The sequence below is a fragment of the Parasteatoda tepidariorum genome, chromosome 4 (genome assembly GCF_043381705.1).
Source record: "Parasteatoda tepidariorum isolate YZ-2023 chromosome 4, CAS_Ptep_4.0, whole genome shotgun sequence".
In the NCBI taxonomy this organism is placed as follows: Eukaryota; Metazoa; Arthropoda; class Arachnida; order Araneae; family Theridiidae; genus Parasteatoda; species Parasteatoda tepidariorum.
In genome coordinates, this window is record NC_092207.1 from 29,771,883 (window position 1) to 29,785,831 (window position 13,949).

A 13,949-nucleotide genomic window follows, 5' to 3' on the forward strand; every position below is an offset into this window, starting at 1 on the left:
TTCGAACCTAGGTTATCTCATTGGGAGGCTGAGCCACCACGGCTCTTGCATTTCCATAGCTATTTTGCTACCACTTATTTATTTTTTCCAGGTTTGATGATTGATTATTCGTAATTTGATATTGACTTGATTATTCATAACAACTCTGATTTATGGCGAATGATTTTTTTTTGTTACCTACTAAGATTTAAAAGAGTTTTGACTTCAGATTCAAATATTAGTATTCTTCTTATATTATGGTGGACAAACCTGTTTTGTTTCTATTACATATATTCTAATAATTTTTGTCCCGCAGTGGACTAATCGTTACGACACGATTCCCAGCGAAGTCAAGCATCTCTGGCTGCGGTCAGTGTGCGGGTGGGTGACCACTTTTATCAGTCTGCGTAGGGACCGAGGGTGTGCGGTATTGGTCCCCGTTAAACTGTGCTACCGTAAAGTGCTCGACTTCACGTGCAGGTCGCTGTGCTACCGAAGCGGGCTAGCTCTGCAGAGGATCAAAGTTGTGATGGCATGTCGTCGGATCATCTTCAGGGATGTTTCCCAGACCATCGCCAATAGCCCATTGTGCAGCTCTAGTGCGACTTACATAAACTACTACTACTACTCTAATAATTTTTTCTCTCTTTTATTTTCTCAAACAAAAAGAAAGAACAGTCTTTGTAAAAGAACAATGTTTATAAATGAGTTGAACGATACTATTTAAAAAATAATTAATGACTTTCAAATGTTTAAATTATATCAATTACGAAATGGAAACCACGAGAGTTTGAACTTTATCTAAAGTGTGTCTTTATGAAGAGAGGGAGTTATATTAGAGGCGTTAATCACAGTTAAAATGAGATTTTGCGGGCATAATTCAGGGTAAAATTGTTTTAAAAGTTTATTCAAACTTTTTTTTTTGTTTTAAAATTTCGCCTGAAAATACTGTTTTGTGTTTGTAAAGGAAAAAAATATTTTAATGAAATACTGTTAAAAATTGAAGAAAAAAAAAGGGACTGAAAGTGTAGTTAATCATATATTGACAAATTTGAATCGTAATGTGAGTTTCATTTTCAAAACTTCCATGAATTTATTTTAACATTATACTATAAATAAAACCAAAATGTTTCCAGTATGCAACGTCTTCTTTATAAATACAAATTGCAAAGAAATTCACTTAACGTAAATGAATCAACACAAATGCTTGCCCCAAATGAATTATTATTTAATTTCGACGAAGAGCCCGCGACTTCTTTGAAACGTTGTCATACTTTTCTTAACCCCTCCCCTTCTCGCTCTCGTGAAAATGACGGGGTGAGGTTTTGCCCTCTATTTCTCGCTCCCGTGATATTTCCGGGCTGGAGTGTTCAGTAGTAATGCGCCAATAAGAATAAAACTAATTCATTTCTTTTCCCCCGGAAAAAAATTTATTTCACATTTTACACACCAGATGGCAGTACCAGGATATTTTTAAGGTATTTGTAGATAATTAGTTTATTTTAAACTAGATGTCAGCCCTAATCAAATACGTGTATTTGTGATAGAAGAAAAAAATAGGCACTTTTATGACCGTTTTCTTGAATATTAACCAATCGTTAAGATTCATATCGTTAATATCAAGTGTTAGAATTTTTCTAAGGTAAATAAAATCGTATTTCTATAATTATTATGAAATAATTTAGAATTGAATAGACTAAAGAGTCGGTATCGGCTAAACTACATCAAATTCAAACGACATTACGTACTCAAGGAAAAAAATCACACAAAAAAGATAAAGGATAAAATCTGACGCGAAAAGACAAAGAAGGAAAAAACAGTAAAGAAGCTCGGGGTCGTGGAATCTGTGAATAACAGAAGAAGGCCATCTCTGCGAGAAGTGAATATTTAGAACAAGTTAAGAGATTGAAAAAAGATTTAAACTAATACTAAAGATGGAACCCATGAGATCTTAATAAGTGCAATGGTATAGTTTCGTTTTGCACTTAAATATATTCAATTTTCAGTTCTTTTAATTTAAGTTTGTTTTGATTTTGTAACTATTAATTTTTTTTAACGATATTTCTTTATTCCATTAATTTAAAATAAAATTTCAACTTCGAAAAACCGTTTTTATTTATTCATTTTTTCTATTGAGGTATTTTATGAAGAGGAAAAAAAATTTTCTTACTAATTTATTTAGTTTGAAAACAAATTTTGAAAAGTGCCAAGTGAAATTTTACAAGTAAATTCTACCTAAAGATAGGAATAGATTAATTATATGTATTTGCTATAAATGGCGATCTTCAAAATTAGAAAATGCCCACTCATAAAATGTCAAGAAACTGCAATTGATTCAATTCCGTGGTCTCATATTTTCAACTTTTGCGCACCTTAACGGAGAAAACCAGGATTGGTTGATTGAAACATCGAAACCCACCCACTAGAGATAGTTTTCCTTTTTCCCGAATCCCTCAACGGGAAAGATCAAAGCTCCCGAGTTACGTTCCAAAACCGGAGAAAACTGGAGCTCACCTGTTAATACGGCACTATAACTGAAGCCCTAAATTTGAAGTCCTGATTTGATAGGGCAATGGAAGGAGCTGCTAGCGAAAGACGAAGCAACTTCCAGAGCCGTAGATGCTGTAGCACGCCTGCTATGGCTAGTTTGCCAGATTTTACCGATTCATATATTGAAGAAATTAAGGTAGGATTTATCATTTTTAGAATTATTTTTTAGACTGATGTTTTACAACAATTTACAAACTTTTAGTATTTGTATTTGTAAAACTTGCATTATCGTTTATGGAATTATGACAAGGAAAACAATATCTGTTCATTTTTTAAATGTTTGAAACATTCAAATCTATCGAATCCGTATTAATCAAATATGTAACGATTAAGATTCTTTCTGTATTAAAAAAAAAAATCATAGGCACCGCTGATGTTTTGGGTGTTTAATTTCAAGTTATACTTTGTCTTTCGGGGCAAACACTATAAAGACTTGGAAACTTTTAATTACGAAGAGAAGTAAAAAAAAAAAAGTAATAATAATTAGAGGAAGCGCGATGAAATAAAAAATGATTATATTCGACGATTAATTCGAGAAATTATGAACGTTAAATTTTGCAATAAAAAATACCACACTGACAGCTCGAAGGATGCCCATTCCCCTCAAGACTGCTGGGGACATGTCCCCTACAAATTTAAAAATTTTTCCAAATCTCCGTAAACAATAAAAATAAATATACAATTTTTTAAGCTAGAATTATATAACTGTATCTTATTTATCCCAATTAGGATTAACTGCTGGAAATATTTTTGTGAAATATTATTTTAAGAAGTCGATGACTAAATTTAAATCGTGAAATTAAATAGGGGAAAAATAGGAATGCTTTTAAGATCGCAATGCAAAACTGTTACACAAAATGGTGGTTCTCTTTAAAAGTTACAACAATTTAACGACCAATTTGATTCAGAACGTTGAGCACAAATTTAATGTAATTGAACATTTATTCAAATATAACGAACTATTTTTTAATAAGATTAATTTATAAGCAACGTTTCATTTGAAATGTATCTAGAGGAATTTATGAAATTTCATATTTTCTGCATTATATTATGTACTATATCATATACTATGTATCAATTAGCAATACTCTCTCAGAATATTAACATTATGATCAGTTAAAAATATTTAAAAAAATAATTAAATATTTCGTTATAATGTACTCTTGTTTAAAAATAAAAATTTTTATCCAAACAAAATACAATAAGTGTAATTATTGTGAATTGAAAATTTTTAAAGTTTAAAAAAGAGTCTAAATTAAAAGTATGAGTTGTAAAAAGTTCCTTAACCGCAAATTTCAAACTAATCTTTGTATATTATCCAATTTTAAAATAACTTTTTAATTTATCAATATTTAATTAATTCATATTTTATTCGGGATCAATTTTGTGTCGCTTTATCCCTGTGGTTTATTCTGATGTTATACTTTACTTTGCTTTTTTTTCCCGGACTGTTTTTCCAGTGCTTTTTTACCATTTACTTGTGAAAAAGCAGAACGGATTTTATTTTATTTGTTTAACTTTGTTTTGTGCTCTTTCCACCGAACAGTTTGTAACAGTTAGTGTCGTTAACAAGTTATAAAATCTGAATTTCTTTTATGTTCTTTGCACAGAACAGTTATTGTTGTTAACAGTTAACAAAATCCCCCCCCCCCAAAAAAAATCGGGAAACAAAAGTATTAGTTGATTAAGGGAATTCATTGTATAAAGCTTTTCAAACTCCACAGGTCCCTGTTTTGATTCTAACCAACACCTGCTGAAAGAGGGTAGGCTTGAATCGATTTAATATTTCAGCGTAACGAACATAAACTGCACAGTGGGGAAAATACGAAATATGCTATTACGTCATATTCGGGAAAATCTTTTTCGTCTGCCCTGTTAAGATTTTTTTTACGTCTGAAATGTTGGCATTACTCTCCAATGTTTTGTAGACTGGTACTGGAAATTCAATTTTTCAACCAAAAAAATTTCGAAGAAATGTAATTTTTAATCCGTAATATATTCAAAATACATCAATTCCGCTTTTTTTTTTAAAGGAAACCTGTTAGTACTGCAGTCACAGGAAACAAGGATTTGTAGCATAAAACTTAAATTTCTTTAAGAACTCCATTATGTTTTCCGTATTTTATGAAGATGCAATAAATTATGCCCAGCAAAAAGGATTTAAAAAATACCCCTCCCTCCAGAAGAAAAAAATAATTAAAACTGATGCTTTAGTTTACTAACTATTGGTGTTACATATGTGATTCTCTTGTCATGTAAATTTTGAGCATTAGATATAATGAACTTGGCTAGAATGAATAATCCCTACTGAAGTAAAAAGTATCTTTCACCAAAAAAGAATTCGAATTCTACCCCACCACCCTAAAAAGTCCCGTTCCTCTCAAACAAAACTACTAGTTGTAAATGTGTTTCTCTTATTTGTAATTTTATGTGGTTGTATAGTTGTACATTGGTGTTATGAAAAAATTGGCTTGAAAAATATCAACCACCAAACCAGATTTTAAAAATGACCCCCGCAGTATTAAAAAATTATCCCTTTAATTCATGAAAAATGTTCTTTAATCTAATTTATGGTTGAAAATTATTAAAAAGTATAAAATATTTTGAAAATTAATCTCCCCAAGAAGAGTTATTGCGACTTTTCCCATTGCTACCTGTAATTGGTACCCCATTGGTAAATACCTGGATCGCCCTAGATAATTAACTACAGTATTAGAATTTGAATTGCTGAAAAGAACATTTTTTTTAAAGTTAATATGATTTTTTAATATTACAATTAGTCTAAAAGTAGTTCTAAATTTAAGTATTTATTTTTTTTATTTACTTTTTTTTATTTTTTATTTATTTATTTATTTATTTTTTTGGGGTAAATTTTTTCTTACTTTTTCCAGAGCTGTTATAACGATTTACTTTAAATAATAATTATTCCTTCTTATAGACTAATTTATTTATCTTCCTTACAAGTTTTTTTTTATTTGGGGGGGGGCGGGATAGCCTGGTTGGGCCTAGGTTCATGAGGTTATGAGTTCGAACCTCGCAAGCTGAAGCTCGTAAATGGTGACTGGTGCAAGTTAAATCTGTCATGTCATGAAGTCCTCCAAACTCTCATCAGAAACCAATATCTCAGGGAGTACTAAATTAGAGATTGATTGTTCTCTGCTTCAGGTCAAAATAATGATCTATGAATGAATGTATGAATGGGTCAGCCCTTTAAAACGGGCTGTGATGTGTGTGACTGAAGACGTATTCTTAGCCATAGATGACACCACTGGAAAACAAGAAAAGCACCCTCTGCCTTAAGTTTGTCTGATGTCATCAAGCAGGCTTTCTGGTTAATTGGCAAGTTGCATTAGAAACAACAACAACGAGTTCTTTTCTTTATAAGCTTGCTCTTGAGTTGATGCCGGTAAAACAAAAAGTGAGAGAGATAGAGTTAAATTTTAACATTTATATCGAGCGGGCTGATGAGTCTGGTTAAAAAAATAAAATGTTACTTAATATTTCCATGGCAACACTTAAAACGTAAATTATAATCCTAATTGCTTGTTTAGAAATCAAACTAACATAATACTTTTTCCTTTAAAATATTGGGTGTACAAATAAGTTCCCGTTGTTCGTCACAAGATGGGACTACCAGAAGGTTATGTAGAATTTGACTGATGTTAAACGTCTTATTGTAAGTTTGTTCTTCTGGTGACAACATAACCTTAAAGTATTAGTGATACCGTATTAACATTACGTAATTGTTTTCGTGCAAAAATGCTAAGTTTTGTGCCAAGTAAGCGCCATTTGCGGGAAGTTTTGATTTTCTTCTTTAATTTGAAGAAATCTGCAGCTGAGACTCATCGGTTGCTTGGAGAAGCAAATGGTGAGGCTGCTTTAAGTGAGAGAAGTTGTCGTGAGTGGTTTCAGAAATTTACAAACTGTGAGTTTGACGTGGAACTGTGAGAAGACAAAGAAAACAGTGGAAGGCCGAAATCGTACGAAGACAAGGAATTGTAAAAATTATTGGAAAAAGATTCGTACCAAAGGCAAAAGGAACTTGCTCTTACATTACAAGTGACTCAGCGAGCAATTTTACAACGTTTAAAATCGTTGGGAATGATCCAAAAACAAGGAAGTTGAGTTCTGAAGGCAGGAGACATTGAACGTCGATTTTGCATGAAAATTGATTTTGGTATTTAGAAAGACATTGCCCCCTCAGATTATCACCTATTCCGGTCAATGGCACGTGATCTGTCTGAGCAGAAATTTACATCATTTGAAGAAACCAAGGATTGAGTCGATTCGTGAATATCATCGAAAGATGAAGAGTTCTTCCCACGTGGTATTCGAATGCTCCCAGAAAGATGAGAAAAAGTAGTATCTAGTAATGGAGAATATTTTGAATAAAAGACAATGTACCGTTTTTTCACAAAAAAACTGCTAATTTTTGATAGAAAACGGTGGAAACTTGTTTGCACTCCAGTTATGTACTAAACCTTAAAAGAACTGTTCGCTGAAATTAGTAAAAAAAAAATTCCTTCCCCAATTTATCGTGACAATAGGGAAAAAATTTAAACTGTTTAAAAATTAATTCAACATGGAAACAACACAGTATAATGGTATAAAACCACTTCTCACTGTCAGCGCATTCTTATTGGCCAATAAATCACTTTATATGGTTCTTTAATTAACAAAGAAGATCCAAAGTTCTATAGTTGTAATTACCAAAAAATTAGCAAAAGTCATAAAAGTATTTTTCATCTGTAAATTATTTAATATTACTTTAATACTTATTTATCATCTTTTAATAATATTACTCTCTGCCATTACGATATTCTTGATCCCGAAATGAAACTTTAAAACTGAAAGTAATGTTCTTTCATTATAATCCTACTGTTTTATCCAAATATGTTAATCAAAATATAATCTATGATTAACTTACTTGAAACTGTAGGAAACTTATTAAACGTTTAACAAACAAAAGAATAGCAAATAATATTTACTTTTATAATGAACATAACATCAAAATGTTCCCTGTAAAGCTATGCACATAAGGATGTGCATACAAAATAGTAGAATATTGTTAGAAATTAATTTGCTAAATAATCGCAACCAAATATTAAATAGAATTTTTAAAAACTAAATTTGTATATTAAGTTGAAATTAGTGACTAAACTAAATGATTAGGTCTAAATCTTATTCAAATAGAATCGGTAACTAAATCTATTGAACGGATTCTGTATTAATACAATAAAATTATTTATTCATTAATTGATCTTTAATTGAACAGAGCCCTCTAGTGGATTACCACAAATTTAATTCAAATTATTCTAGCAGCGTCACACTGTCTTGTTAATGACGATTCTAAAAAATGCAACAAGAAATTAAGGTAGGATTTATCATTTTTGGAATTATCTTCAGACCAATATTTTTCAAAAATTAATAAAATTTCAGTATTTGTATGTAAAAACTTGCATTATCGTTTATGGAATTATGAAAAGGAAAAAAAATCTGCTCATTTTTTAAATGTTTGAAGCATTCAAATCTGTCGAATCCGTATTAATCAAATATGTAATGAATAAGATTCTTTCTATATTAAAAAATAATTAATTCTATATAAAAAATAATATAGTTCGCTGGAGTTTTGCATCGATTACTTGGTGGTTTCCCTAGCAGGGATGTTGGGATTTGGCACAGATTTATCTAGCCGTGAAAATATGAAAAGCTGCGAATTTTTGGTTCTCTTGATATTTAAAGAAGGGTTCTGAAAAGGGAGGTGGTTGCAAGGATATTCTTATCTTAATGAAACGTCATGCTAAAATTTAGAGATTTTGATTCGCTAAAAGGATGGCGCCACTCTGACGCTGGGAATTTTTGGGACTATCTTAATGCGTACTTTATCTACGAATTATTGCCCATTAACTTCAGAAAATAATCTTTTAGGGTTCGTGATTATGCTCAATTATGTGATTTAAATCATATTTAATTGTGTGCCTGTAAGTGACGTCTCGCGTGTGTGTCAAATCTGATTGGCTTCTGGATCGACAAATGTTGCGATTTATCTACGATGACGACACTTGCAAGAAAACGACTCTTGCAGGAATCCAATTGCCCGAAAAACATCAATTGATGAAATAAAAGAGATAATTTCAGGTCTAAGACGTAAATTAAACCCGCGAAAAGTTTCTGTCCTTTTAAATAGTATAAAATGGTACCAATGTTGTTATTAAAAATTAACAAATATATTTTATTAGTTTTCGCTTTAAAATTTTGGATTGTGAATTTCACAACTAGGTATACTTATTTGGAAATATTAGGCTTAATGGTAATTACGAATTTATTAAAATACATACTTTTTTTTCCTTAATTTTACTACCACTTTCTAAGTTGTCAAATGACCGTTCGCATCCTGCGTTTCAAGTTATTATTTTATTACCGTCGTCGAACAGTCGACCCGAATTCTGAGTTTACGACTACCATTACTCAGCACCGTAGCCTTGTATTGTAATTTTGAAACCAATCCAGAAGAAAAGAGAAATCTTGGATGAAGTATTGGGAGAAATTTGCCTTCATGGAGAGCTAACCGACATTTGTGTTACATGGAGATGAAAACCAAGAGTAACTCCCACGGTTAGCCTGACGGCAAGAAGACCCATGCTCCGTCTACCACTCTGATGATATTTTTCGTCAGCACTGTGGTCGGAGCGAGCAGGGTGCGGAATTCGTATCGACCATCCATCGCTGGGATTCGAACCTGCTTCACTTCATTAGCAGACGAACGCTCTATCCCCTGAGCCACCACCGCTCTGAGTTTCAGGTTAGGCGGCATAACCAAATTAGGTCCAACAGACTTCCTAGTCTTCAATCTTCTTATAGTAGCCTCTACCCTCGCCACAAAGTCCTTTGTTTTGAAGTTTCTAGTCGTGGCTCATACTGACAATTGCACTATCTGCCTTTCAGATTATTGAAGATTTGGAAGCAGATTTTGAATCACACAAAACAAGTCTAAATATTTATGTACAGAATGCATTTAGCAGAATGAATCAAATCGAAGTACTATACAATAGCTTGTTTTGTATTAAATTAGGTTGTGTTTAAAAAATATTTATGATTAAAAATTTCATTTGGATTCAAAATAAAAAGTGGCAGGTCTCAATTTTAAGTCAACGACAGCTAATATTTAAATATCACTAGCAATGTAATTACGCGCAGAAGTAATATATAATTATAGTCCGAAGTATTAAATTATTTTTATTTCACTTATTCTTTTCTTATTGAAAAAAAATATGACTGGGTATTAAATCTTATTTCAAGCCTATAGCAGTGAATTTCAATAAAAATAACTTAAAAGCAATTAAATAAAACATTTGATGAAAGTAATTCAAAATTATTTTTCGAGTTTCTTAGATATAATCATTGTCACAGGCATAGCATTTTCCTACATCAATATTGGAATAGTGGAATTTCACGTATGCCCATCTTGACAATTTAACTTTCAAAGGAATTTAATTTTACGACACATCTAGCGTTTTTTTCTTCTCTTATTTCTTCTTTGAATATCAAGTATTTTTTTGTCTCGCCATTTTATCGCTTGCTTTCATTTTAAGTTTCGCTCTTTCCACTTTATCGTTTGGATTCTCGAAATCTTTTGCGGCAAGAAAAAAATAAAAAAACACGAAAAAAGAAAATCAGAACATTCGAAAATATGTTTTCTTCCAATACTTTTTTATTGTATGGACTTTTTAAGTAGAAGAAAAAAAAACATTTACTCGTAGAGAAAAGAATAAAAAAGAAAAGATGTTTAAAAAAAGTATATTTTTAGAGTTATTTTTTAATTATTCTTAAATTGTAATGTTTATTTGAATAAAGACTTTGAATCATCCAAAATTAAGTAAGCTCAATTTAAAAATAAATACTGAATTTTATTTCAAGAATTTGTATTTCCAAAATGAACTTTCGTGAAAAAAATGAAGATGAACTTCATTCATTTCATACAACTTAATTTCCTTCAATACTTCATTGATACAAAATTTTTATAGCATTAATTCATTATTGTATTTATCATTTAAGATCTTAATATTAATATTTTTCAAATTTGATTTGTAGTAACCGAATTTTAATTGAAATTTTTTTATAGTGCTGCTATTTCATATAGCTTATATTTTAAAATAATTTAAAATGTTTTTCCCGGGATGGCCTGATTAGTAAGGCTCTCAACTCATGTTCGTGAGAACGGGAGTTCGAATCCAGCCGGCCGAAGACTCCCAGTTTAGTAAATGGTGACTGGTGCACGTAAATCTATCGGGGTCACAAAGCCCTAAATGTTCCCATAACAAATTACGTCTCTGCGGGTACTGGATTGGAGGCTGATCATTCTCTCGTTCAGATCAAAATTACGATCTGTGGAACTAAAATTTGCAGGTTCTTTTTCAAATTTCCATAATATGAAATAGATTTCACGCTAAACTTTCCTTGGCATAAAACAAATTTATTTAAACACATCACAATTTTTATTCCATATCACAAACAAAACCACATAAAATAAAAAAAAGAATAATAGCAGAATCACATCGTTCAAACGCCGCTGCGCTCTCTCCAAAAAACATTCTAATTCTCTCTGCAATTCTTCCTTAATCAATTCTCAAGTTTTGTTGATATCTCGTGGCGCCATCTAGTGGTGACAAACCTAACAGTGGATGAATGAACGGATGTATGAATAGGTCTGCCCTATAAACGGGTGTAATGTATGGGTGTGGCAGAAGTTTAACTCTTGGCCATAGATGGCCCTACTGGAAAATAAGAACAATTGCACCCTCTCTGTCTTAACTGTCCTACGACAACAACATTAAAAATGTTTTAAATATAAAAATGGTTTCACGGGAAACATTTTTCACTGCATAACATCGTAAACTCGTAACATCGTAAGCTAATAACATCGTAAGTATGACTTCAGATAATTTATACCTTTTTTTCCTACCACTTTATTATTCCTAGAAAAGATAATAAAAGTATTAAATTTGCTTTCTCGTTCTAATTTTGCAAAATGCATCCACATTTTAAATTAATGTTAGTTGCTAAAGCTCGCATGCATTTTATAACAAAAGGCAACCACAATTTGTAATTAGTTATTGCTCACTTTTATCGAAATTCTAAAAGAATGTGAAAACTAGTATCATAACTAATTAATTGAAACGTGTTCCACTTAGTGGGCGAAATTCATGTTTTATATAAAATCCTTGAATTGGTAGATCTGGGTTTAAGTTATTTTGTATACCACAACATAAAACAATTCAAAAGTTAAAATTAAACGCTTCTTAATAGTAACTCGTGGTGAGCTTGTGAATTGTTAAAAAAAAAAAAGAACTAACCAAAATTTTTTGTATTAGTTTTTAATTCTCTATCACTTAACAAAATCTTTTGCTGAAAGCAAGCGGGACTGTAGGAATCCTTGTGACTGCAAAGCTGCCAGATTTTCTGGAAGATTTTAGTTTTATCTTTGAAATGGCAGCAGAACTTAAGTTTTTCTATTTCAATCTTGGTCTCATAAATTTAATTTATGATGATTTTAAACGCCACCGCACTTGCATATATTAAGTTATTAAAAAAGTTCTGCAACACTTGCAAAAATTTCAACTTTTGTGAATTTTCATTTTGTGTTGTTGTTTTTTGGTGTTCCTAGTTTAATCTTTCATCAATAAGCTCTAAATGACTTTGGATAAAGCTGAACTTTCCGATTTTGATTCGTTATTGCTATAAACGAGATCTTTCAGCAAGGGATGCTGCAAGAATGTAGCAGAGCTTTTTTTAACAACTTAATATTAAACATATGCAGTAGAACATCAATCAACGAAATCTTTCAGCAAGGGTGTAGCAGGGCTTTTTTTAACAACTTAATATTAAACATATGCTGTAGAACATCGATCAACGAGATCTTTTAGCAAGGGTGTAGCAGAGCTTTTTTTAACAACTTAATATTAAACATATGCAGTAGAACATCGATCAACGAGATCTTTCAGCAAGGGATGCTGCAAGGGTGTAGCACAGCTATTTTAACAACTTAATATTAAACATATGCAGTAAAACATCGATCAACGAGATCAAGCTGTTACACCCTTGCAGCAAGGGATGCTGCAAGGGTGTAGCAGAGATTTTTTAACAACTTAATTTTAAACCTATGCAGTAGAACATCGATCAACGAGATCTTTCAGCAACGGATGCTGCAAGGGTGCAGCAGAGCTTTTTTAACAATTTAATATTAAACATATGCAGTAGAACATCGATTTATCGTTTCTCATAGAACCATTCATTTCGAACTATAGATAGAGAAAAATGACGATTGAGGGCAAATTATAAAAACAGGGAACAAGAACAGAGTACAGCATTATGTATTAGTTCTTGTGAACATAGTACAGCATTATGTAATAGTTCTTTTAAACACAGTACAGCATTATGCATGAGTATTTGTGTTGTGTATCATCATTAGAGAGATCAGGATATTTCATTTATCATAATATCTTTCACTAGTGTTCTGACGTCAGAATAAATATCCTTCATGTGAGTTTTTCTTCTCTGTCATGATTACTGCTCTCATTATTGGTCAATACTTAATCAAATATTAGTCCCATGTCCCCTCCCAAAGTATTACGTTGTTGGCTATTATGACGTATAAAACAAACTACAATACATAAAGGGTTTTTAATTATAAGTGAAATACGCTCATTATACCAGAAATCTTAATGTTAATTTAGCCTATTGATAACAATTCCGAAAAATTTCAGCTGATATTTTTAATTTTTTTTTATAACCGTCGTTGAACAGCCGACCCAATTTTGGGTTTACGCCCATTAATGTTCAACTCCGTAGCTTTGTAATTTAGAACCTAATCCAGAAGACAAGGAAACTCCTGGATCAAGCATTGGGAGAAATTTGCCTTCGTGGAGGACTTTTTGATGGAACTAACCCGCATTTGCGTTACATGGTGAGGAAAACCACGAGAACCTCTCACGGTTAGCCTGTCGACAAGGGGACTGTATCCCATGATCCGTCTACCGCTGAGGATATTTCATATCAGCACTGTGGTCGGTGCTCAGCTGAGATTTGACAAACAGCAAAAGAGACACCATCAAATTACAATTTTTGTAGATTAACAAGCAGCAATTATTTCTGAAAGGGTAACCTAACACCGCCCCTGAAACTGAGTAAAAATTCCGTAAAAAAATTACATTTATTTTTGCTATCGCTGGAAGCCATTTAATTCCCAAAAACATGAGTGTCCAAAAGTAACGCCACCTGTCACAAAATAACCCCCCCTAACGGTATTGTTTAGCTCACATATTTTCCAAAAACAAGATTCATGCTTTCTTTATAACCTTTCCTTTAGTTCCTTTTTTTAAAAGAAAAAAAAGGCGGGGGACAGGTCTATAAGTTTTCAAATT

The 13,949-nt window shown here is 31.8% G+C and overlaps 1 protein-coding gene across 1 annotated transcript in view; it reads left to right on the top strand.

The window, feature by feature from the left end:
* Nucleotides 1-2,349: 2,349 nt before the first annotated feature.
* LOC107448718 (tryptophan 5-hydroxylase 1-like) overlaps nt 2,350-13,949 on the top strand; it is a 64,699-nt gene continuing 53,099 nt past the window's right edge. Inside the window, exon 1 of the mRNA XM_043047641.2 lies at nt 2,350-2,665. Within this exon, the coding sequence (XP_042903575.1) occupies nt 2,552-2,665 (114 nt within the window). The 5' untranslated portion in view covers nt 2,350-2,551. The remainder of the gene's footprint in view (nt 2,666-13,949) is intronic.